Source organism: Pituophis catenifer, unplaced genomic scaffold (genome assembly GCF_029215685.1).
Source record: "Pituophis catenifer annectens isolate HBS135680 unplaced genomic scaffold, rPitCat1.0.hap2 SCAF_6, whole genome shotgun sequence".
Lineage (NCBI taxonomy): Eukaryota > Metazoa > Chordata > Lepidosauria > Squamata > Colubridae > Pituophis > Pituophis catenifer.
Genome location: NW_027256886.1, coordinates 42,812,126 through 42,839,684, shown reverse-complemented (window position 1 = coordinate 42,839,684; position 27,559 = coordinate 42,812,126). Strand labels below are relative to the sequence as shown.

The 27,559-nt window shown below is 36.7% G+C and overlaps 1 protein-coding gene across 1 annotated transcript in view; it reads left to right on the top strand.

The window, feature by feature from the left end:
• Nucleotides 1-27,559, top strand: part of LCOR (ligand dependent nuclear receptor corepressor) — a 72,580-nt gene that overhangs the window by 27,494 nt on the left and 17,527 nt on the right. Inside the window, exons 4-8 of the mRNA XM_070946279.1 lie at nt 131-263; nt 7,333-7,620; nt 12,622-12,715; nt 16,116-17,059; nt 17,861-17,933. Of these exons, the coding sequence (XP_070802380.1) occupies nt 131-263; nt 7,333-7,620; nt 12,622-12,715; nt 16,116-17,059; nt 17,861-17,933 (1,532 nt within the window). The remainder of the gene's footprint in view (nt 1-130; nt 264-7,332; nt 7,621-12,621; nt 12,716-16,115; nt 17,060-17,860; nt 17,934-27,559) is intronic.

Here is a 27,559-nt window from a genome sequence, read left to right as displayed (position 1 = left end):
CACAGTGAAACTGGTATGTATACTTGCATAATAAATACTTGATTATGTGAATAGTATTGCAGTTGTTTTATTAAATTTAACAATGAGAAGCAGTATTTTGTTTTTATTCTTTTGTTAAATGTTTTCACAGGAACATTTCGTCAGTCTGGATGATCCAGCATTGGAAGTTGGGCATCACGCTCTGCTTAAACAAGAGCAAACAAAGATCACTTGGTTTGAGAGGCAAGCGGAAGAATTCCTCCATGAAGTCTTTTATCGAAAAGGTTGGACTTAATAAAAAAAAATATTTAATGTATTGGTTCAATATATTAATTTTTAATATTTATTTTGCAATAGTAAAATATTTGCCTCCTCTCCTCTGCTTATCAATTGCCAATGCTTTCCCAATAGTCTCCCTGGTCCCCAATTTTTTCATTCTCTTTCTTTCCTTTCCGCATCTTTCTTTCCTCACCTTCCTGCACTAATGATCCAGTGTAGCATATTTCATTGGCCTGCACATTCCCCGATCTTCCAAGTGCCTTCCTTTTCCTCTGCTCTCTCATCTATCTCTTAATGTTAGTGTGGTGACATATCCCTGTCCCTCATCTTCCCATTGACTTCCTTTTTATCTGTCCTCTCAGCTTCTGTGATGTCCTAGTATGGCGCATTCCATCAATTCTTTTGGATAAAATTTTGATCACAGAGATTTAATCTCTGAATACATTGGTAGTTCCCAATCATGTTTCGGTCTGTCTCAATCTTCAATGCTGCCCTTCATCTTATCCTTCACAATGTCTTAGGGGAACACATAATTTTTTGAACCAAAGTACTGCAGTAGTTTTGCTTTTTTTTTTTTGTCCTTCAAATTACTTCCTTTCTGTTTTATTTATGAGAAAGCATACATAGATAACCCACAGAATATTGGCAACACTTGAATATATTTATTGAACTTCTGTTCATTTTTCCACATTGCCCAGTTCGTTAATTAAAAGCAAGGGATAAGCAGCCATTTGGGAGCAGGAAGAAAGAAATGGATAAAGTTTCTGTTTTCTGTTTGAATGTCGAATTAGTGTGTGGAGGAGATATGAAAATGTGCATATATTTTTATGGTCTCTTGAATATGTGTGAGTTGCCGAAATTTCCCAATCTACCCTATCTAGAATGAAGAGAAAGTTGAGTATTGTTTATGTCTATCTTCCACTATCACTGACCTAAGTTATTTCCATCACTGACATTCTTTTCTTATTTATGACCCTTATTTATTATGGCATGCTTTCCTCCCTCATCCATCCAAAATGCCTTGTATTGTTTTTATTGATAGTGTTATGTGAGGTTTTAGCATTCAGATTCACAAATTAATACCATGTTTCCCTGAAACTAAGACCTCTCCAGATAATAAGCCCGATCGGGCTTTTCAGCACATGAGTTAAAATAAACCCCCAAATAAGCCCCCCACCAACTACTTATACACATGCGCAGCTGGTCCCACCGCTGCCCTGACGTGTCCTGCCGCTGCCTTGTGGAGCAGGACACTGCAAGGCTTGTGCCATTGCATGCATGAACAGCAGCACCTCCGTAAGCTTCATCATACCTTGGGAGTGCAGGCAGGACCGCCGCAAGCTTCATAACGGCACAGCTGGCGTCCTGCCGCTCGCAACTACGCCAGTATGTCAGACCTTGCAGCAGTCCTGCCGCTGCCTTGTGGAGCAGGACTCTGCAAGGCTTGTGCCATTGCATGCACGAACAGCAGCACCGCCGTGAGCTTCATCATACATTGGGAGTGCAGGCAGCACCGCCGCAAGTTTCATAACGGCACAGCTGGCGTCCTGCTGCTCGCAACTACGCCAGTATGTCAAACCTTGCGGCAGTGATGACGTTCGTGCGTGCAGTGGCACAAGCCTTGCAGAATCCTGTTCCACGAGGCAGTGCCGGCTGCGCAATAAGTCTCACAAAGACTCAATTCTGACAGGTGGGGTGGGGGAGAAGCGAGACCCATGGAGTGAGACGTGGTTCCCCTTACCGTATCTCTCTCCCCCCCCCTTGCCAGGCATGGCAGGGCTCCTGCCCCTTGCTTAGCCACCCGCCCCTTTAGGGATGCAATTTCGGGGTGGCAAGTGGGGCGGGCGAGAAGTGGGATGCACGTCTTACCTTTCAAGCTCAGTCGCGTTCCTCGCCGTTGTGTCCAGGGAAACGTAAAAAAAAAAACTTCTCGCAAGTTCAATAAAGCTTTTTTTTACAATCTTTCTAGCTCCGTGGCATTCCTCGCCATTGTGTCCAGGAAAACACATTATAAAATTATACTCAGGAGTTCAAGAAGTTTGATTTAAATTGCGAGGGTTTTTTTTACGTGTTTCACTGGACACAATGGCAAGGAACACAACGGAGCTTGAAAGGTAAGATGCGCATCCCGCTTCTTGCCTGCCCCACTTGCTACCCCCAAATTGCATTCCTAAAGGGGGCGGATGGCTAAGCAAGGGGATGGAGCCCTGCCATGCCCGACGAGGGGGGGGAAAGAAGAGATGGCAAGGGGAGCCATGTCTTGCTCCATGCATCTCGCTTCTCCCCTGCCCCACCTGTCAGAAATGAGTCTTTGTAAGACTCATTGCGCCGCCGCCGCCGCTGCCTCATGGAGCAGGACTCTAAGGCTTCTGTTGCACGCATGAATGGCAGCATTGCTGCGAGGTTCGACATACCAGCGCAGCCGCAAGCGGCAGAACGCCAGCTATGCCGTTATGAAGCTTGCGGCGGTGCTGCCTGCACTCCCAAAATAATAAGAACACCCCCATCCCCCGATAATAAGGCCAAGCCCTTATTTCAGGGTTCAAAAGAAAATAAGACCCTGTGTTATTTTTGGCGAAACACGGTAAATATTGCACAAACTTATTTTGCTTCACTCATCCAAACACTCCATAGAATTCCTGGTGCAATTTTTTTAACAAAATAGAAATACACTATAAACAGAATATTTGTTTAGGTCTATTTGTGGTGTTACATAGAGCGAGTTTAGTTTAGTAGTTAAGGCACCAGACTAGAATGCAGCAGAGTGCAACTTCTTATTCATGAAAGCCAGCTGGGTAACTTTGGGTCAGTCTCTCTTTCTCGATCCATGGCACCAGGCTTAGACAATTCCATCTCAACCAATGGATCAAGATTCAGTTCTGAAAAAATGTATGCATTTTTCCTACACTTCAGGAAAAAATACTAGGGGAAAAAAGTGATATTTCCTATTTTGCATACCGAAATGCTTAACCTGCTTTGTTTTCTGAAAAAGAAGTAAAGTAATTCTTGGTTAATATCCACTCATGCAGTGACCAATCAGTGTTACAACAGCACTGAACGAAGAGGAGTTATGGGTCCTCATAGTTACAGCTGTTGCAGCATTCCCATGGTCACATGATTGCGATTCAGGTGTTCAGTAAACGGTTTGTAAGTACAACATTACAGCATCCCACTTTCACGTGATTGCCATTTGCAACCTTTACCTCTGTTTTCAACAAGCATAGTCAATGGGGAAACTGTCAGGAGGTTCCAAATGGCAATGTTGTGACTGCGGGATGCTGTGACTGCCTCATTAGAATTGCCTAATGACAGCAACTGGAACTGCTGCAGCTACCATCATAAATTGGCACAGTCACATGACATTGCACCTTATGACTGTGTTGCTTAGTGAGACAGTTTCCGTTCACAATTGCCAAGCAAGGATTACTTGTATTTCCAAGTTCTACTTATTATAATGTGAGAGGTTGAAATATATACTGTATTTAAGACCCACCTTACTTGTTTTCTGATAGACTCCTAGAAGTATTTTCAAGCCTTTAGCAGGATACAGTGAAACCTATTTTTGTTGCAGGTATTGTTGCTGTGTTTTTATCATGTATATATTTTCGTGTTTGTTTATTTAACTGTAATTTTGCTGTACAGAGTTGAAATTCATAAATGTATATAAAAAACAGTAAATAATGAAATACTGAAAATAATGGGATTGTTAAATAATCGATTTGGCAAAGTTGTGACGTAAACTTGTATATCAGGTAGCAGTATTAATGAACGATGCTCTCAAATGTTAATAAGAAAGAAAAATAATTTGTAGGATTGCAAGTACCGGTAGTCCTTGACTAATGAGTATAATGGAGCCCAAAATTTCTGTTGTATATCATGATGGTCATAAGTCGAGGCACTTCGTAAATCACCCAATTTTATGACATTTTTTACAGCAGTCATTAAGTGAATGTGAAATTTGTAAAGAAAACCCATTGTTTGCAATGGGTATTTTATGCTGAAAACTTCAAGTAAACGCCCATTTCTGTCAAAAAGCATTGTAAATTGTGGTCACTTGACCATGGGAGTTGCAAATGGCTATAAAGGTAGCCAATTTGCCAAGCACCCAAAATGCAGTCATGTGCCTGTTGGAACTTTGAATGCAGATCATAAGTACCTTTTGGAGGGCGGCATCATAAGTTTGAATGGCTGCTAAGCGACTGGTTGTAAGCCAAGGACTACCTGTACTAATAACAATAGCTTTTACTTAGCACATTTCAAGTATTCACAGTGTATATATTATGTCGGTTATCTTTATGATAGCTCATTAAGTGGGCAAGTCTGGCTAATTCAATCCAACAGGGTTCAATCCATCAAGCATTTCCAGATTCTTTTTTTTTCAATTAAAATTTTATTAATTTATCAGAATATAAAATATAAAGAAAGTGAAAATATTGAGAGACTAAGGGAGGAAAAAGGAAGAAGAGGAAGAAGAAGAAAAAAGGTGTTGACTTCCGACTCTTTTTAGCACAGCAGAAGAAAAAAACATTCCAGCTTCAACTTATTTATCTTTACACAATAATATATATTAGCCATTTCTATAACAACAAACCTATTGTCAGGGTTCCAAGTAACAACACCCCCAACGAAAAAAAACTCCAAGGCTCAAAGTTCCATTTTATTAGAGATATCATATTGACACACCTGGGAAAACCCAAATCTGAAAGCTTCCAGGTTTTCCCCACTCATAGAAAAGTCCAAGTCCCTGCCCAGCATCCACATGTCCATCATATGGTCGAATCAATGCACCTTCCCAACTGGAGATGCCTCTTAGTCACACCACTCCAGGTGCAGGGCAAGATGTCCTTGATTCTCAGACAAAGGAATCTTACTATGACTATATCTCTTCCCTGCTCCATACAATCCCCCCTCCTAGTTTCCCACAGCACTAAATGTGGCAGGCCTGAAGATCCAATGCAAAGATGGCTTCCAGGTCTGACAATTATCAACAAAACGAAAATCAAAGTTTCATTTTTTTTTTCATCACAAGCACAAAATCCAGAAGCAATTTCCAAATGGAAACAAAATTAGATATGTTCTTTTCTTTGAATAAAGCCATTAATTTAACCATCTTTTTTTTTCTTTCTTTCTTTTTTTTTTTTTTTGGCTATGGGAGATGATATATATTTATGTTTATACTTATTAGTCTTTATAAACAATCATCAATTAGATTAAAATTTTCTACACTGTCTCAGGTTGTTTAACCTTAAAGGAGAAAGACCTTTTTTAACATCAATTGTAAAGCTTTAAACTTCTTTAAACATATTTCTAAAATTAATAAATTCTAATACATATTTTTTTATTTCTTCCTAACATTCATATTTTCAAATTCAATTATATTTTACAAACTTTAGGAATTACTGAAGCATTTTATATATATAAAAAAACATTTTCAGACCCACTTTATGAGCACAAAACTGCATCAAAATTTTCTTTCAATTACATATATCAGACTTGTAAAAATTCATCTTAAGTCCAATTAACTCATTAAATTTAAGTCACTCCCTCCAGCTTATCTTCATATAATAAAATCTTTCTTCTCTGGAATTTCCATCAAATCTCTTTTTTCTCAAGGAGTTCTCAACCTTGTTAATATCCATGAAAAAAATGTCCCAACTTTGCCCTTTTGAATTGAATTGAATTTATTAAATTTTTATACCGCCCTTCTCCCAGAGGGACTCAGGGCGGTGAACAGCCAGGATTAAAATACATACAATATGAAAATTAAAATAATTTAAAACATAATTAAATCCATTTGGCTTCCCCAATTTAAAACCCCTTACCCATAAAACAATTAAAAATTTTAAGCCAGCCCGGCTTGCTGAAAGAAGGTCTTCAGAGCCTGGAGGAAAGTACAGAGGTCCGGGATCAATTATATCCCTGGAGGTAGCTCGTTCCAGAGGGCAGGTGCCCCCACAGAGAAGGCTCTCCCCCTGGGGGTCACCAGTCGACATTGTTTGACCGACGGCACCCTGAGGAGACCCTCTCTGTGGGAGCGTATTGGTCGGTGGGAGGTTGTCGGTGGCAGAAGGTGGTCTCGTAGGTACCCACGCCCTAAGCTGCATTCTGGACCAGTTGGAGCCTCCGGGTGCTCCTCAAGGGGAGCCCCATGTAGAGAGCATTACAGTAGTCCAGGCGGGAAGTAACGAGGGCATGAGTGACAGTGCATAAGGAGTCCCGATCCAGAAAGGGGCGCAACTGACATATCAGGCGAACCTGATAAAAAGCCACCCTGGCCATGGCCGTCATATGCTCTTCTAAAGACAGCTGTGCATCCAGGAGGACGCCCAAGTTACGAGCCCTCTCCGTTTTGAGAGTTATAGATTTGCATGGACAGTATTCCGTGTGCCTTTGGCATATAGCGATGTCTTCAGACAATGCTGATTCCCTTGCCCAAGAAACAAAAGATGAGCACTGTGCCCTAGAGTTGGACATGACTGGACAGGGAAATCTTTACCTTGTTTCAGTTGTGCTGAGAGGGTAGTATCATCATAACAAAGATTGGTATTAGATTTGTATTCCAATTTGCAGTTAAATCCTTTACATTGTTAGATATTTGTGAAATTGCCTCATGATGTGTAGAAGTTTCCAGGTCCTTTTGATTAAACAGTATCTATTGGGACCCCAGAAATGTGCCTTTGTTTCAGTTCTGACCTTGTGGAATGAGATTCCTCCTCAGATCCAGGTGCCCCCCACTCTGTTGTCATTTCAAGGGGTTTTGAAGACCTGGCTCTTCATTCAGACTTTAAGCTAGGGTAATTGGAACCCTTTGCAGAGTTGGCCAGATTTGCCATGTCGTTCATTGTTTTTATCTGGATTGCATATTATTGTTTGTTTTTACTCAGTGAGCCATCTACAATCAATGGATATCAGGCAGTGTCCACATCAAATAAACAATAAAAATATGTCAGTCTTGAGCTGGCATTTTAAAATCATTGAACATGAATCTAAAAATATTTGGATGTAGATTATGAATGTATAATTCAAGTTTACATTTTTTCTGAGTATTACTATTTCAAATTTTATGTCTTTTAGATAGTCCCAGGGTCTCAGACCCCAACATTCCCTTAGTGGCCCGCGAGATCATGCAGCGGATGATCCGACAATTTGCTGCTGAATATACCTCAAAAACTAGCTCTACTCAGGACTCCAGTTCGCCCAATAGCACAAAGAACCAAAGCCTGCTGAAAGCATCTCCGGTTGCCTCATCCACTGCAGGTGCAAGAGCTCAAAATCCCGTGCTCAGCAAACTTCTCATGGCTGACCAGGACTCACCCTTGGACCTCACTGTCAGAAAGTCACAGTTGGACCCTAGTGAACAAGGTATGCATACATTTCTGCCTTGTTTTTTGCAGATAGTTAAAATTTGTTAGTATGAATTGTTAAATGAATAGAAGAATAAATTATGATTGTGAGATTTAGGAAACGTCTGTCCCAGCAGATTGGCCCATTGTACATGACATCTCAAATTCTGCTCTCTTCCCCCAAATCTATGAGTGAGATGGCTATATTGGGAAAGCTATTTCTGCCTTGTCATATTGAATGTTGAAAGCATTGAAGATCTATGTAATGTCAGAGATGAAACCACATTTCAAAATACCAGAACCTCTGCTGAACTTTAGAAATAATGAATTTTTTCATTCCTTATGGTTCTGTAATCCAATATTTTTCTTTTCATGTTGATGCTAGCTAGTTGTATTTATGCAGTAGCTGGCCCCAATCAATATTTGTCTGTAGCTTTGCCTGTAATCCTTTTAAAAGTAAAGCTTCAGTTTTATGACAAATTGGGCATGTAAACAATTTTTATTTATTTTTTTATTTATGAAATTTGTATGGTGCCCAAATTCATAACACCTCTTTGCTGTGAAACAGTTTGGAAGAGTACATATCCTAGGGACCATAGATCCCTGGGGAGATGCTATTCCAGATGGTATGCACTGCAACAGAAAAAGCTCACTTCCTGGATCCTATGATGACATTGTTTAATCAATGGAATCCAATGCATGCAGCATTATCAAATTGAATACAATTGGCAGACACCCAACAGGAGACAGATGATAGACACTATGCTACTGAATAGCTTTATAGATAATAACCAGCACCTTGAATTGTATTCTGAGGCCTACTTGTAACTAGGATAGCTGAGAAAGCAAATGGATTATATGGATTTACTGTGGCATGCCCATAGTTCCCCATTCTATCACATTCTGAACCATCTGCAGCTTCCAATTCGGTTTTCAGTGGCATCTCCCCATAGAGTGCATTGAGGTAGTCCACATGTCAGGTGATCAGAGTTTGAATGACTGTTCAATTGCACCAGTTTCTTGATCCAGAAACTGGTGCAAGTGATGTACAAGATGAATCTGTGTAAACACTTTCCTGATCAGTTATCAACTGCTTTTCCAAGTAGGAGCTCTGAGTCTTAAAAGACTTTTGAATTGCTTGATTAGCAAAGTGCAATGCCATTCAGAACTAAAGATGGAAAGTCTCCTGTTCCACTGATTCAAATACCCACAGTTGCTTGGTCTTGCTAGGACTCAGCCTGAATCTGTTTCTCGCCATCCATACCTCCAAGCCCCTAGGAACCTTGATCTCTTCCACTGGTCTCACACTGATAAGAATGCTAATGAAAACAAGAAAGCAGACAATCACCTTGTCCTCTATTTTTACTTTGGGCAAAATGTGCAAGGTAGTTGAAGCAATGTTGTTCTTTCAGAATATCTAGATTGAGAAAACCCTTGCTTGAAATTTCATAAATAAGAGGTTTCCTACTTACTGTATGGTTTCCTACTCCTAGTCTAGTTAAGGAATACTATTTTTAAAATTCCAGAAATGGTTGAATAAAACACCAGGAACAAGCAGAAATAGCAAGGGTGGAGACATGTGAAGAACAAGCGTTATAATCCCATACTGTGAAGACTGATAAAGATAAAGACAAGTTTTATTTCCTGAGTATTGGGTTAGATTGAGGGCAAGATGCAAGTGAACGTGCATTGAACTTGAGAAAGGATATAATGAAAAGCTTCAGTTTTTAGGCTGAGTTTAGGCTGAAGGTGAGTGACAGAGAAGCGGACTTTGTGTTTGTGTTACAATTTACAGTATATCCACCAAATTCTTAGAAACTCTGAGTAGCTTACAGTAGAAATATAGTAAACTTATAATTGTATGAATTTACTTTTTTAATTAATCTGATGTGACACAGTTTGGAAATAACTTGGCTATACACATTCCCAAATGCTTTCCTGAAGAACTGCATTTTTATAGCTCTCTGAAAATGTTGCAAGGTAATGGTTGCATATCTGGTGATACAGTACTCCAAAGCCATTACTGAGAAGAGATGAACCTCCAGTCCCTGAAGTTGGCCCTCCTGCAATGATGGGACCCTCCTCAAATACTTTTCCTATAAGTGCTTAGTGTTCAGGCCTATTCTACCTGAAGAAACTGGTCACAAAGATATCGAAGTCCTGAGCACAGAGGGCTTTAAAAGTGATAGACAGGACTTTGAATTGCACTAGGCTGCCCTTACCTGAAAGATTCAGTTATTGCAATATGTCCAGGCAATTAAGGGAGCAGTAAACTTTGCCTGTAGAACACCATTAAAATAGAAACTAAGAAGGCAAGCAACTGGCAGCCTTCTTGGCTCCTGTTTTACTGGTTCTACAGGCAAAGTTTAGTACTCCCTTAATTGCCTAGACTGCTGTGTATTGTAATAGCTGAATCTTCCAGGTAAACTTGTAGAGCACATTAGAAGACTACAACTGTGTGGCGAGAAGGATATGAGTGACTGTAAGTAGGGCCACCTGATCCAGGAAAAGTGATAAGAAAGAATGTTAAGAGCAATGTACTGTTGCTTTTCCTTGGTAGAGAAACTCAAGATTTCAATTGACCATCTGGTGATATTAACAAATTATATATTTATATAAATGGGCCTCATTATCCATTGTTTCAGTTCCTGCAGTTACATGAACGGTTTAAAAAAAAACCTTCATTATTCACTAAAAAATATTTCATGTACCTTTAACTTTGACATGTGGTTCTGTTTTCAAGTATTTTTGTATGTTTTTCACATGTACAAAATTGAAGATGGCCTTTTGTGCATGCACAGAGATTGTTTTTCAAGGTTTTGTTATCCATTGTTTTGCTATCTATGGATAGGCTGGAATGAAACCCCTACAAGTAATGAGGTCTTGAAAAGTCATTGCCTACTTAGTAATCACCCACCCCATTTGCAGATGTCAGAGGCAAAGTATGTATTGCTAAGATGATGTGAGTTTCTTTTAACTACCAATTGTTTGAATAATTATTAAATCAGAACACATTGACAGTATAAAAGTTTGTGAGTGTTACTTAGCTATGTAAGAAAAGATCTGCAATAAGCTTCTTCATTAGTGTGCTAAAGATAGTGTGGATGTCACTTAGCATAGCAACAATTTTGATCTGAATTGGTTAGAAAATGAAAAGCTTGAATTTTTACTCTATTTCACAAAGCAAAACTTGCAAACATAATCTTAGATGTGGACATTTATAACTATGGTAATAGAAGTGTGCATTTTGAGTGGATGTAGAGATTCATTACTTAGACAATTATTATTTCCCTCTTATTGCTTCTTTAGAGTTGTTTGTAATAGGGTATTTTTTAACAAAGTTATGCATTTCCTAAAAGTTATTATTCTTAATTTAGCGTTCCCAGGAGATTTTCCATGGAGTTAGTTTAGAGAAGTGTGTTTAACTACTTGGGAAAATCCTAGAAAAAAGAATCAAGCAGTGGATTTGCAGGCACTTAGAAAGGAGCAATGTGATTTCTATAACCATAATTTCAAAGACTATGTTAAACAAATCATAGAGGGGTTTTTTTTTTCTTTTGACAAAGTGACTAAATCCATAGATCAAGAGAATGCTATGGATATAATGTATCTAGACTTCAGTAGGACATTCAGTGAAATTGATCAGAGTCACCTTCTTAATAAAATAGAACAACGTGAGATGGGTGGTCCCACTACTAAATGAATTTGCAATTGATTGAACAACTGTACCTGATGTGTGGCCGTTAATTGATATACATCTAGGTGGAGTAAGGAATGCAATAAGGTACTTCAGGGTTCTATCATGGATCAAGTGCTCTTCAAAATATTTATAAATTACTTAGAAGAGGATTTAGTAGTGATGGCCAGTAAATTTACAGATATCACAAATTTGGGGTCAGCAAAGGATTGCCAATGCCTCAAAAGACAAACTCAGGATTCAAAAGGATCTTGATAGACTTGAACATTGAACCAACAAAATGCAGTTCAGTAGTAAGAAATGTAGGGTTCTAAATTTAGATAGAAAATTTACAAGATAAATGGTACCTGGCTCAGCAGTTGTACCTGTGAGAAAGACCACATATGAACTGCTGCAGCTACCAAGAGTGAATTCAGTCTTGGGCTGTATCAACATAAATTCAATGCCAAAATTTCAGAAAGTAATAGTCTGCTCTATCCTGCATCAGACCACTTTGGAATATTGTATCCAGTTTTGGTTGCCACAATTAAAAAAAAGGATGCTGAGAAACTGGAAAGAGTGCAGAAAAGAACAACATGCTGATGAACAGCTTGGAGGCTAACTCATAAGAATGGTTAAAATAATTGACTATATTTAGCTTGAATAAGAAAAGATGAAGAATAGACATAACAACAGTATTTCTATATTTGTAGGGCTGTCACGGGGGGAAAAATATGGATTTATTCTCCATACTGCCCAAGGGGAGGACAGAAACCAATAAGTGAAACTTTACAGAGATAAGGAGGAATTTCCTGACTATGAGAGCTATTAAGTAATGGAATAACAGCATGGGTGCTCCATCACTGATTTAACAGCCATTTGTCTAAGATGTCCGAGGATTCCTGCCCTTGGCAAGTCAGACTAGAACTTCTCCATGATTCTTTTTAAACCTATGCTTCTATGTAATTTTAATTGAAAATCATATGGGGAAGAAACTCTCAAAATATTTTCCACATCTTTCTAGGATATAGTCTACTGATGTAGACCTTGCACAATTAACATTTTTGGCTAGAAATATTTATACTAATTGAAAAGCTTTTCATCTTTGCTAGCAAAAATATTGGAAGATTTTGCTTTGAGATTTTTTTTGGCTAAACTTAAGAATATGTTATAAACAATATAAATAAAAATACTTATTGATGTGCTAAGATACTGTAATGCGAAGTTCAGGAAGAGTCATTGAATTGAACCTAGATTAACAAGTTAAGACCTTAATAAGTTTTCAAATATGTGTTTGGTTTTCCCATTCTTTCCCATTCTTAAATTACACTCATGTTGTTGCAGACGGAGTGCTTGATCTGTCCACTAAGAAAAGTCCTTGTGCAGGCAACACCTCTTTGAGCCATTCACCTGGCTGCTCTGCTACTCCTGGGAATGGGTAAGAGAAATTCTTAATATTTTTGCTCACACCTAATGTTTGGGGGTATAATTGAAGTCAACTGCTTTTGATAGGCTGAGTTTTTAACTTTTTGGATTATTAATTAATTTAGAAAGTTTCTTATTTCCAATGTTTAACTATAAAATCAAGAGAAATAATCAGTCTTTCTGTTGAATATAGACATAGGGTTTTTCAGCTTTTAAAGTCTAAATTTATATCCAATGATTAACACCCACAGACTTGATGCTAAAGCACTTAGGCCATTATTATGCTTAAAAACCTACCAAGAATTGTGTGAGGCACTACTTGTGTGAACCTGCACTTTGACTTGAAGCTATACAAATTACTTAGGTTCCATTTAAAACCTATGTACATTTATATTATCATAGCAACTTCATAAAGTTTATATTATTGCAGTTACAGCATTCCTAAATACAAGTAGTCCTCAACTTACAACCAAATGACTGTTTGAAGTTACAATGGCACTGAAAAAAGAGACTTATGGCTGATCCTCACACTTATGACTGTTGCAGCATCCCCCAATCACTTGACCAAAATTTAGGCACTTGGCAATGATTGTTGTGTCATAAGGTCACATAATCACCATTTGCGACCTTCCCAGATAGCTTCTAACAAGCAAAATCAATAGCAGAAACCAGATTAATATAACAACTACATGATTTGCTTAAGAACCATGTGATTTATTTAACAACTGCAATTTTGGTTAACAACCATGGCTTTTTTAGGTTGTAAAATCTGACATGGCTCATTTAACAATCGCCTTGCTTAGCAACAGAAATTCTGGTCCTAATTGTGGTCTTAAGGCAAGAACTTCCTATATAGATCATTTATAGAGATACTACTATGTCTACATATGAACTGTGCATAGAGGGCCTGCTACAATTTTTAGAGGATCTTCAGATAAGTTTCCTGCCATCATCTTTGGAGTAGTGGATTCTGCTTTTCACAATTAATATGGCTACTACGAAGTTTTCATGTGAAAAACAGTGATATAGACTGAAAACAGAATGTAGTAACCATCATAATACATTATCTTGGGTACAAAGACAATACATACCTTAGTTTATCTGCCATCGAAAAACTTGTTGAGAGGAAACATGTCACTGAGTTAAATCGCCTGTCATAGGAAGTTTAATTGCTTTTACTGCACACTGCAGAGAAGTGATCCTTGTAGTCGCTTTCAACTCTACAATTCTTTTGAGTCTAAGATGAAGATTAGACCTTTGAGCCTTAGCAGCTATCTACAACCATGTTGTTGATGGTTCTGTCAGTTTGGGTTATTAGGCCTCTAAAAGCTCTGCAGGCTCCTATAACAGACTGCATGAGGTTGGCTGAATAACTTAGCCAGGTCCCATTTTTTTTAATAGACTGAAATGTTAATAGCTGATAGTTTCAGTAATTTAACACAAAGCAATCAAGAATGCTTAATATTAATGAACACAGTGTTTGGACAAGGGTGCCAAAGCAAACTAGTGGGTGAAGAATTGTACAAAATTTGTTAAAGATAGAGGCAAAGAGGAGAAATAAACCATTATTATAACATAGTACTGTCATTGCACTAGTTTCTTACGATTCGTTAGGTCAAGGCAGATTTGTAAATACTTATATTGGGGATGTTTTCAAAATAAAATACTATAAAAGCACTTACTATACTATTCTAACTCTATACTGGGAAAGACTTCTGTTGAAAAAGCTTGTAGAGTCCTGTTGGTTCTGAATTTTTAGCTATGTCTGCTGATATAAATCATTTAGAAGTAAAGAGATACAGAATGGCATTGTAAGGGCTACAGTAGATATAAGAGTAAGGATAGACTACATAAAAATATTTTCTTCAGGATTAGTTTAACCATGTAAATATGTTGTTATAATTAGTTGGACTTCTACATAAAATAGCATTGTTTGCAGCCACTGATTTTAATTGCAAAATGAAGTATTTAAATTGCTCATTACATGGATTCTTTATTTAGCCCCGTGATCTCTAGGCTCCTAAAATCCCAAAGTTTCTTAAAGAGGAATATCTGACTATATCCGTTCATTTTCTGAACAATTTAGCATAAATTTCTGAAATTTATTTTAAACATCACATACCACACGGAAAGTTGAAGATCATCTTCAAAAGATCAGCATATTTTGCTGTGTCTTATGTAAAGAAGTTGGCATTAAGTGATGTCAAACAGTACTGTTTGTCTATGTTTATGTTTGTACTGTTAAGATTAATGCCATTGAACATGGCATTGAACAATTAATGTTCCCTGGACAATGGTTCCCTGTTATCAGACTAGTAGAAATATTCAGCACGTGTTAAATGTCTTATCAGAAATATAAACCACAGGGCTGTTTTGTTCAGAAACAATTTTATCAAAATGAAATGTTAAATTTGGATTCTAATATTGAAAACAGATGCCTAAAGGATTAGAATCCCTAAAAACTTTTTAAATATGTCCTTTGTCCATTCCGTGCTCTCAAGATTTTTCTAGTTGCAGAATGGGAAAACTTGCATTATGATTGTCCTAATGAAAACAACAAAGAGGAATGTGTTAACATATGTTTTGGGGGACTATTGATTAGAATACACTGTAAATAATTTACGGGTTTTTAATAGTCTGATTAAACTGGATAACATTAAAATAGATTAATTCCTAATCTGTTGAATTAGTAAAGTTGGAAGGTGCATAGACTGCTGAGTTCTGTAGTTTTGAAATAGAAACTGTTTCTTCATGACTTGGCATAAAGAAAAAATGAGGTTAATGTTTTTGTAACTCATGATGTCAATTTTTAAAATAAATGAAGTCTGGACATTAGTACTAAATTTGTGAACTCTTCATTATTTTTGTTTTTGTGTTTAATGGGAACAAAATGATTTGAATTCTGCTGAATAGTTTTGATGCTGCAGCAGCAACAAGCATTTATAGTGTGAATCCATATCGTTTTCACTTTTTATAAAAAGTGCAGATGGCTGGTGTGTATGAGTGTGTGTTGAACTTGCTGCAATTGTCACTTGGCTTACTCTTTTATTACTGTACTTGTTTAGTGGTAACGTCACACTAGTAATACAGTCGTGAATAGACTCTGGTGATTATTCCTTTCTAATCTATAATTAAGATGCTATTTTCAGACACTTGCGCGAACTCTTTTCTGCTCCAAGATTTTGTGAACCCAACCAAAGACCAGCTGACAGGTTTCATTTTTCTTTGCCCAAAAAGCTTCTCTTTGTTTTTTGAACATTTTTAAAAACTGACTGCTGAGACTTTAAAAAAATAATAAAACCACAAAAGTGATGTTACCCAAGCAAGGCCTTCTAATAAAGGAGTGGCCCCCTCACCCATTCCTCCCTACCTGTGCAAGTCCTGCTCACATCAGTTTCCTTCCATCCAATTAGGCGACCTGGGAGACCCAGCCAGCACCATGCAGAGGGACTTCGGAGTGGTGATGGGGTACCCCCAAGAAGCTGGCAGGATGGAACGAGGGAAGGGTCTGGCCACTCCACATCTCTCAAAGTTCCATTGGCTCGATCACTGCAGATAAGTGAAGAACTGCTGAGCAGAAACCAGCATGCTACCGCTGCCAGCCATGGGCCATCTGGGTTGCAGAATCACGGACAGCACATGATACTATCCAGGGAGGCTTCTTGGGCAAAACCACACTACGAATTCAACTTTACCCGAATGAAATTCAGGGGAAATGGTGCACTCCACAACATCAGTGACCTTCCTTTTCTTACAGAAAACTCTGCTTTTCAAAAAATGGCACTTCAAACTAAACAGGATGGGAAAAAGGACATGAGCCATTCAACTCCTGTGGATTTAAAGATACCACAAGTTCGAGGCATGGACCTTTCATGGGAATCCCGTTCTGGTGACCAGTATAGCTATAGCTCTTTGGTGATGGGTTCACAAACGGAGAGCGCGCTTAGTAAAAAGTTAAGGGCTATCCTTCCGAAACAAAATAGGAGGAGCTTGCTGGATCCTGGACCAGATTCCTGGGGCTCAGATGCTGAGCAATCTACCTCTGGACAGCCATATTCCACCTCTGATCAGGAAGGTGATCCTGGCTCTAAGCAACCTCGGAAGAAAAGAGGCAGATACAGACAATACAACAGTGAGATATTGGAGGAAGCAATTTCTGTGGTGATGAATGGGAAAATGAGCGTTTCCAAAGCTCAGAGTATTTATGGGATTCCCCACAGCACCCTGGAGTATAAAGTGAAAGAGAGGCTGGGCACTTTGAAAAACCCTCCAAAGAAAAAAATGAAATTAATGCGTTCGGAGGGACAAGATGTCTCTGTAAAGCTTGAGATAGATCCCCAGGGAGAGGCAGCACACAGTGCAAATGAGTCAAAGGATGATTAGGGATGTTGTAGAGTGCCAATTACATAATAAACTGGGTGAGCACTATGGCATTGTTCAACTCCAGCTGTGTGTACCTAACTCCTCTTCAATCACCGGGTGCAGAACACGTTCCATTGCAATTCAGCAGAGACTTGTGAGGGCACAGGGGAAAAGGGTGCTCTGAATGTTGCATATTTGTAAATTTTCTGGCTCAGTATGGCTTAGAGCCTTTTGTGTTTTGTTTTGTTTTGTTTTGTTTTTTGGCCTTTTGCATGTTTCTCTAATATTTTATAGAGAATTGAGTTACCTCACAAAAAATGCAGACATGGAAGTGGACTGCTTGCCTCTTGAGCCTGCATGGACTTTCAGTTATTTTACTGGGTTTGCTTTTTTCATATGGCCTTTTAAATAATAATAATAATAATAATAATCCCTTTCTTGAGCTCTTAATACCAGACTTTGAAAACAAAATTGGATTATTGGATTATACTTAGATTTTCTCTTTTTGTTCCCTTGGATCCATCCAGTTGGTTGGAAAGAATTTTTTAAAATAATAATTGGTCTGTTCGAATTCAGAGATTTGGGGCTGGTTTGTTATTGGATCTAATAGGAGCCATTTTGTTTTAAATTTGGGAGGGTTTTTCTTAATTGTTTGCAATCTGCTTAGTGTTCACCTGGTGAAGCGGGTGGGAATGGGACGGGGAAATCTTTACATACGTACACTACCTGCAAAATGCTTTGGTTAATTTCTTTGGAACACTATTTTCATTGTAATTTTATTCATTCTTTTATAAAGGTGAGGGTTGGACTTGCCTGCTTGAGGATGTAGCCTTATCTCAACAAACTCCTTGTATTCTAGGAGAATCAGGGTACACTGAATGATACACTAGGGTATTCCTCATTTTAACAAGAATATGGTTTTTTGTGACCAATATGCTTTTCGTAGATTTGATCCTGAGTTCACTAGACTGTGTGTTTCCAACAATTAGTTAAAACATACCTTTCTGGGGGTCAGAAATACATATAACAGTTTACTATATTCTTGGGCAAACAAACAAAAACCCTCGTAAATTCACTAATTTCTAAATATTACAACCTCAGTAGTCTGACTAAATAGTTGTATAAATGAAGGATCTATGTTATAATGTTCAGGGAAGAAATTTTTACAAATTTTAATAAAACCTATGATCAGATCATTCTGGTCTGGTTTAGGCTGAGCATCTTATCTAGCTATAACGCTGTCAGGGTTGAACACCCAATGGGTGTTTCCTTTTTAAATACTAAAGTTGCCAGTAACAGGAAATGTTCTTGCATCTCCTGACATTTTGTTTTTGTTTTATCCACTATTGATTTAATAGTGGAGTAGCACACACATAGGTAAATCATCTGAAGCACTCCTAATCCACAATTCAGCCTTTTTAGTTAGCATCTTTTCATTCTTATATTTTAAGCTTTAAGTAAAGCTTTCTGGATCTGCAGCTTCACTGAATTAGACTTAATGGTTCTTCAGGTAGAGAGACAATTTGATCATAGCTGTGCAAAAGATTGATAGGACTCCATTCTACTTTGCACAACCAAAAGAGGCTATGGGATTTGTATGTAAGATGACATTAAGCACTGTTCATGGTTAGTTTTTGTCCTGATGACTGAAAGTGGATGCTATGATTCATAGGAAGATGGCCTAAGTAACCCCAGGGCTGCTGCTTGAATTTGGGGCAATTAATTGTGGGCCTTCTTGATTTGTTGACTGAATACAGTGGATTGCTGGGAAGCAGAGGTTAGGCACACCATTGCTGTCATGTTAAATATGCACTTCTCATTCTTGAGAGAGATTGGGCTTCTAGCCCATATATGCTTTGTACTACTGTTAATGTACTTTTTTTAAATTGCTTAATGTATTTCCATACTCAAAAAGCAGAGTTCCTTAGCTGTCCTAGATGCCATCTCAGTACAGACATCTGTTTAAAGCCCTGTAGTAGTATAGAAACTCTGCAATATAATCCAGTTTCACTGGAGATTGCAATAAAATGCACTGTTTTAAATTTGTGGTTTCATCTGCTATTGAAAGTGTGGGAGAGGGTTTGCTGCAAGCTAGAAGTGTAACACTTGCATAGACTTTAGCTGTCTGAGGTTTAACCTTTTGTGACTGTTTTTATTTAAGTGATGTATGAATTGAGTTCCGTAAAATCTGTTATTGTATTTGGTGTGCTCATTTTGCTTACTTAATATTTTCAATTTGTATCATTAAGTGGATGACAATCGTGCAGCAGAAAAATGGTGTGCCTACCCTTTAATGCTGCAGTTTAGAAGAGAACTAATTGTATGTCATTTCAGACCATAGGTTAAGAACTGTAAATAGATAGTGATAGTTGTGTATTCTTATTGCTTTGGTTAGAAAATGAATTAAACAACCAAACAATTTTCTCAGATTTAAGTCCTGGGACCTGAAGATTGTAAGATTCTTATCTACAAAGCTTTGAAATGTAACACTTATTATCTGTGATCACTTTCTATTCAGGTAAAAAAAAAAACCCAGAAGCTTTGGAACAACCATATTTCCTCAAAAGGTCTCTGTTTTTAAAAAGAAAAGAAAAAGTAGGTTATTTTTAAAGCACTAATTGCATTACTTTGGTAATTGCAATATAAAATAGCCATTATTGTTTTGTGAAGCATGTTTAAAATTAGTTGTCCCTTTTTAAAATTTCAGAAGCCTCTCAAAAATAAACAAAACGCTGCTGAATATTCAAAAGATATAAATATATCTATATTTTATCTTATTGTAGGTTTTGTAAACTTAGTTGTAATATTCAGGTGCACCTTTTTAATGTTAAACTTTTGTTATAAGATTTCATCTTACTTGTTTTTTCCAAGGTGGTTCATCCTGTGGCTGTATCTTGCTTTAGATCCCTAAGTGGTCCATTAAAGTCAGACTGCTCTAATAGGCGCCTTTGGTGTAGCTTTGAGTAGTATTTGGGAGCATTTCGCCTGTAGAAAAAATGGAATCAGTGTTTACCCATTAGCATGTTCAATTTTATGTTGAACAGACATTTGCATGACCAAAATCCCAACTGATCATAGGTTGAAGTGGGAAAATGTGGTTTGCTACTGTCTTCGTAAGAAAATCTTTGTTTCCTCCCATTTCTAATAACTGGACGTCCTTGTAAAATTTTGCAAGAAATGTTTGCCTTGTTTTCCTTGCTGATTTTCATGGCAGGTTAAGGAATAGCCAAGTGCAATGCTTCAGAAGTTAAGTCTGCAGGAGGAAAATTGGGGCATTTTTATCATGTATGTTAAACTTAAAACCAGAATTTTTGTAGAGATATGGCATATCTGTTGATGGTGTTATTTGCACCTGCACAACAGAAACAAACTGTGAACATCATTTATGGCAGCCTCTGCTTTTAGAGACGGTATATGAAGAGTGAGTTCTCCCTTTACTCCTGGCCCAGAAGACTAATGACTATGTGTGTGTGGATTTGAGAGAGAGAGAGAATGTGAGTGTGTGTGTGTGTGTGTGTAAAAAAATGTTTAAAATCAAGTTTTCTATTGTACTGGAATTTAGATGTTGGTTGGTGACCTTTTACTGCAGCAGGTTATACAGATGACTTAAGGCTTAGTGTTGTAGGGGTACAAGTGTGGAGTTAATTATTGTACAGTTCTGTGGAACAAGCCCTGTGTGTAGAAAATGTACCAGTTTTTTACTTGGATCTGTAAAATATAAAAGTTATTTCCTGAAAAATCTGGAGATCTGATGAACAATTACCTCTCTATCAGCTACTTTAGGACCTTATTTCTAGTGCCTCAGGCCTCTTCACCACACTGTAGTTATCAAGAATTCAAGTTATAGGATTTGGGCTATAGTCTTACTTTTAATTATCCAAGTGAAATAATCCCCAAATTGATTAATTAGGAGCATTTAAAGATCCTACACTTGCATCCCTCCAAATGCACCAAGAATATATCAATATTTCTTGCGAATTTCAAGGCTGCTCCCAACTGCCTAACGAAAAGCCCCTAGGTTGTATGTATTCTTAACTATGTTTTGAAATAAATCCGAATAACTTCTAATATTGTTTTAAGAATATGGTATGTCTTTTAAAATGGGGAGAGCAGTATGGGACTGTTTTCTTTGTAATAGTTGATTTTGAATATTGTCAAGTATAGGCAGTTGAGGGAACTTGATTTTAAGTAGATACAATATTTAGTCACAATTTCTAATCCAATACATTTTGGATTAAATGCTTATAAATATTGTGAGTTTTTTAGAGGTGAAAAGAGTTATGGCACATGGGCAGATGGGGAAGCACATTTACCATTCTCTTCTCCTATTCAGAAGCACTTTGCTAGAGCTCTAGAAATTTAAGTCATCTCCTTCAGTCCAAAGGTGAAAAGATTAATGTACTAGACAAGATTGCCTGAAAGATTTAAGCAGCCTTCAAAAGAACAGTTTGTAATGTAAACAATTGAGATAAGACCTCTTTTGCTTTCTTCCTTTTGTTTAAAAAGATTTCTGTTCTCTCTGTTTCTTTCTTTCTTTCTTTCTCTCTCTCTCTCTCTCTCTCTCTCTCTCTCTCTCTCTCTCTCTCTCCCCCTCTCTCTCCCTCCCTCTCCTTTTGATAACTTGAATTTGATGACTGCATATTTTGATACTTGCATTTGGTGTTTTTAATCATTTGTCTACTTATTGTCAGACTTTGTTTAGAAACTCTACCATGCTTCTTCATATTTTACATTTGGTAGAGATAGACATATATTTTCGATCCACACTTACTGTTTTACTTCTCAGTAAATAAACAACAGGTTAATAATTTACATGTCTTTTAACAGTAGAGGATCTCTTTACAGAAGTATTTGTTTAATAGGACAAAATTGCTGAGTAATATGATAGGTGAATAATTGGTAAATTATTTTGTCATTGGTTTCCCAAATTAACTTGTGAAATACAGGTAATTTCTAAGCAGTTTAAGAAATGAAAAGAAATTAATTCAGTAGCTAAGATTCTGGTTCACTTGAGACATGATAATTATTTTCCATCATTCACCCTACCAACAAATTTTAGCTTCTTTCTATCACAAAAGAGGACAATGCAGTAGCAGTATCAATTATTATAACACCTTATATTTGACTACCTGGTAATTGGATATTATCATTATTCTACGAATTCTGATAATTCTTCATAGGAAACAAGTTGATCAGGAATCATCACTAAATCAGAAATCATCTTTGGAGCTAAAAGGAATGGAATTAAAAGAGTTGATTATGCAGCTCTTGGATATAGAACTTTTGGTTATTTTTTAGATAATATATCATAGAATATCTAGCCATGAGTTGAAGTTTAATAAATGAATAGGTTTTTTGCTAAATGTAGAATTATGCAATTATAATTTAAACAGAAGTAATAGATTTACTTCCTTTCATTTGCAGAAGATATTATGTAGGCAGAAGATCCCTACTGAAGATACTATAGTAAGAAAATATTAGCCATTGCATTCTTTCTCTGATGGATAACTGGATTTTGTACCTTTTGTATATCAGTAGCATTCTTGATAGGACAGAAGTATTCTAATTGGATTATGTCCTGAAAGCACTCATATTTTCTTCAAGAAATTACCATCCTGCTCATAACACTCCCATTAATTATTTTTCTAAGATTCCAAGATCTTTCTCTCATATTAGTACAACATATACTAAGAATCCTTGATAAGAAAAAACTAACCGAGGGTAACAAGTTTATAAAAAATAGATAGATTTTTTTCTCCCATTCTGCAGTTATGGGTGTGCCACCTCTGTCTCTAACGTACCTCACATTTGGTGCTACATTTAACAGAATTTCACAGTTTTTATAAAAATATCTATTAATCTTTACAGTCCATTAATATACCTGTCTAATCAGATTTTTAAAAATAACAAAAAGAAAAGCAGGAAATGGACCTTCAGCACTTTTATTATTGCAACTCTAGTCTTAATTTATCTGGTCTTCAAGTCTAAGGTACTGTTAAAAGTTTCAGTCCACAAAAGATTTATTGCTTTTAGGTCAGCTAATTTCTATTGATAATAAATAACTCAGTTATATAATGTTCAGGAAACTTGTAGGCATACATGTCTGATACTTTACATTTCAATAGACTATTTTAAAGACCATTTAGGGCTTTAAAATTTGGGGTCTAAATGTGGGAGGCTAAGTTAAGTTTCCTAAATGAAGAATAATTGTAGAACATTGTGTGGAATTTGGTTTGAGAATATATCACTAGGGAAATGGGTAGGGATTTTTCTCCTTTTTATCTTCAGGGAATGAGCAGTATTTAGAATCTTTGATTGAAATTCAAGCCTTTTTACCATGTAAATTTTAATATAAATTTACTGACATGCTTTTACATCAGAGGACTGAAAATGGATCTTAATGTTTAAGTAGTTGGATGGTATATTTGTTATGCCGTTGAATGGTATATTTCTTAAATGAAGGGAGAATTTTAAAAAAACAAACTAGAGTAGCATACCAGCATTAGTGATCGTAAGGGATTTTATAATATGTTATAGAGAAAATACATTAAAATCTAACCTTGAATTGCTAGTCTGTAATTAGGTGCATCCTACATTTAGTTGTTGGAAAGAGGGTCGGTGGCGGTTGTCGTGTGCCCTAGCCTCAAAGAAAAAAACCTGACAGATGGCAACTTCTCTTGAGTCCCATTTGGGGTAGAGATCTATGGGACTTTGGTTTACAGTAGCTAACTACTGCTTAAACATGTCTAAATATGTTTTGAGTGTTTGCTCATAACTTTCTAACCTCCACTCAATCGTCAAATGTTGGTATTTTATCAGTCCACAGTGTAAGTTTTAAACTAATGTGCTTAGGATTCCAGCTTGTACACACACTGTTTGAAAACCCTCAGGGACAGTTTACACACTACCCTCATTCAATTCAGGTACTTGTACACTATTCTTAAACCTAGCAGTGACTCGTGGGGTTTTTTTTGTTTTTGCTTTTTTTTTTTAATGTGCTAATAGCACATCCTTGATGAATGTCAATTTAAACTCAGTTCAGGTATCCAGGTATAACTCAGCCAAACGGATTTTAAAGCTGCATATTACTCTCCAGCACGCAGTGCCTCAGACACGTAGTGGCATTCTGTATATTCAGTTATTACTACTGAGCAAGATCGCAGGGGGGGGTTCCTGATAATTATGTATTGTAAGAAATTTCTATATATAGTATGTGTATTATGGTATATACATATATATTATATATGTAATCTTAAATATTTAAAAATGCCACTACCAAGCCAGCACAGCTAATGTCAAATACATTCCTACTTGCCTCTGTAAATAGAGCAGGGGCAGCTTCTCAGTCTAGCTGTGGTTTCTCCTTCATCTTAGGTACTTCTAAGCTTGAGCACTGGCCCTTGGATGTCTGACCTCTACATTCTAGTTATGCAATGTCTCTAGGAATTCTGTGCACTGGCCACTGTGATGGAAGCCAATGGGTCAGACAGGCTCGAGTTTATTAGTAAACCTTCTGCCAAAGTTGATGTAATATGGCAAGTGTGTAAATTTTTCAAATAATCAGCAGGAGCACATATATTGTAGAAACGTATGATCATTTCCAAATTGTAGCTCTTTTCAGGTGTTTCATCTCTAGTTGCCGTGCATTGATCATGAATGTATTGGCATTTAACAGCTCTAATAATGGGTCTATTGGTGAACATTAAAGTTAGTGTGAGTAACATATTAGCCTAATTACAACTGCTTGTACTGGCATCAATTTCACTGTAACTATACACTAATGATGCTTCTGTATTATTATTTGATGCTTTTACACTTTATAAAGTTCTCTGCATGTAAAATATGGAAAAATGGCATTTTTACAGACCTCTAAAAGTATAAGTGTCATGGAAAAATAAAGCAGGAACCCCCTTTTTAATCTATGGACCTCATTTCAATATACTGTTTACAGTTTGACAGAATTGTATAAGTTAATATTTCTCTTGTACTGTAGCTTGTATTTATTTACAGATTTTTTGTACTGTGTGATTTGAACTTTTTTTTGTTCCTTGCTATGATCAACATTTTATGTAGTAGAGCACTTATGATCACAAATTAAGGTTTTTGGTTTGATTGCACTACATTTAATTTTTAATGCAGTTCTGATTTTTTGACTGGACTTAATAAGCTGTGTCTTAATATATGTGATAAGTACTTATAAAATTTTAATTCATGTGGTTCTCTCTCTCTCTCTCTCTTTTCATTGTATGTCAAAATGCTGATTCTATTGTGCATGTATAAGGGTTAAACAACCCTCTTGTATTTGGCCATGTCATTTTGGAAACACATTCCCAGCTGTAATATGTATGGTAGTTTTCACTGGATGCTAGACTTTTCAGAACCACTATTCTTCTAATAAATTTTGTTGTGAAAACCTGAACGTTTTATAGCACTGCTTTCTAAAGTGTCTTTTTAAATAATAATAGTAATGCTTTAAATGATGTATTTGTCTAATGGAATATTGAAGTAGATTGATGTGCTTCAATGAGCTGAAGCCACAAATGTATATGAAAAGTCAAACAGATGCCTATGAATGCAAATATCTGCTCTTGCAACAAAATGTTTACATCAGTTTTAGAAACGGGATCTTACATGAATTGACTGAATATAGTTCTTCCCTCAGAGAAGAATTTGGATTATAAATAATATCTGATGAAGAATGTCACCACAAGATTGCCTGTCGTTTTCATTTACAGTATTTTTTTCTGAATATTCTTTCAGTGCAGTAAAATATTAGTATATACTGCAGTACTGTGATCTCTAGATGTAATAAATCTCAGACCTTATGATGCGTCATTATGTACAGAAGGAATTATCACTACATGAAAATAATGGATGAATTTATATCTATCTCTTTGTTATCAGAAATATACCCCTGAAATCAAATGGAATATTTGCTAATCATTGTGCTCAGTATTAGAATTATATTTGCAACAATCTTGTGTTTATATGCAAGACAAGACGAAAGTATAATCTAGTACATTTAAAAATTAAAATTCCTCCTCTTTCTAAACCAACTTTTTAATTCTGTTTTTCTCACAGGGTGATTCACTGTATTCACCCAATAATTTCATATTATTTCTATAATCATATCTGTCTCATTTTGGCATCTTGCATAGTTTTCAAGTTATGTATATATCATTTTTTTATTCTAGCTTTATTTATCTCTGGTATAGAGTTTTTAACAATGTTCAATTCTCGTTTATTTTATGAATAATATAAATTATCTTGTTAAAACAAGTGGGTCTGGGTTCATGTTCATAGGCAGTCAGGAACTATTATTCTCATACAAAATGCTATACCAATAGAAAATCACAAAAATGATTATATTTTCCTATTTTTTTAATGGTAAAAGAGTATGCTCAAGAACATTGGTAGAATGAACCCCCCCCCTTTTTTGGGGGGGGTATCCCATAAAACAGAGATGTAGTCTACATTAGTCAACAAGTGGTTCCTGTTCAAGAAAGGAATGGGTCAAACTGTACAGCAGAAGGCTGGCCTGGACCTTGCATTTTAGGGTGCATGTTGCCAGGTGCCTTTGGCAGAGTTGTCTTGCTTTCTTTTTACCCTAATTAAGCACATGCCACTTACAAGGTACATAATCTGCACTCTATTTAAATGCAACCAGTTTTTCTTTCCACGCCATTTTCTTGGATGCTGGATTCCTATCAGAATTGCTACCTTCTAAATGTCCTACAACTGGTTCACAGGAATCGGGCTGAACCAGCTACCGTAAATAACATGCCTGCCAGATAAAGAATTCACTAGGATTTTTAGAGAATTAAACTACCATTTCTTCTAATATAATATCTAGACCTTAGCATCATTAGTGTGCTACAGAACTTTGCAACTTTAAGTAGATACTTTTTAAGAGGCTTTGAAATTGAATGTTTAATGCAGTAGCAGAGAGTGAGGTATACATCACTGGTCTCTTCCATATCTACATTTAGTATATTTACTACAATACCAATTCTCTTCATACTACCCATCCTTTGCTGAAAATAATAGCTTTTTCAGACTGTTCGGCCTTATTTCTTTAAACAGATCACTACAATATTTAATAGAACTTACTGTTTAAGTGATAAAATAAAGTGGAACGTAGATGTATTTTCTTAAATTTGAATTCTTCATTGAGCTCTAGTGAGCAGAACCATTGATCAAGAATGATTTCACAGTTCATTTTCTATGCTTGGAAGTGGCTATATATAAAGTTTGTATGGTTTGTAAGCAGTCCAGGAGGTGAAAACATATTAACAGAACTCTTTGGAAATGATTTAAGAACTTTTAGGAACCTGGAACATCACACAATCACATTAGGGGATGATATATAGAAAGTTCAGTTTGAATTACGAACTGTCTTACATAACCAAGAATGTTTCTACTTAGTATTTGATGGAAACATGTACCACTTTTCTGTTCAATCTCTTGATTCTGGAACATTCTGGGTAATGAATCT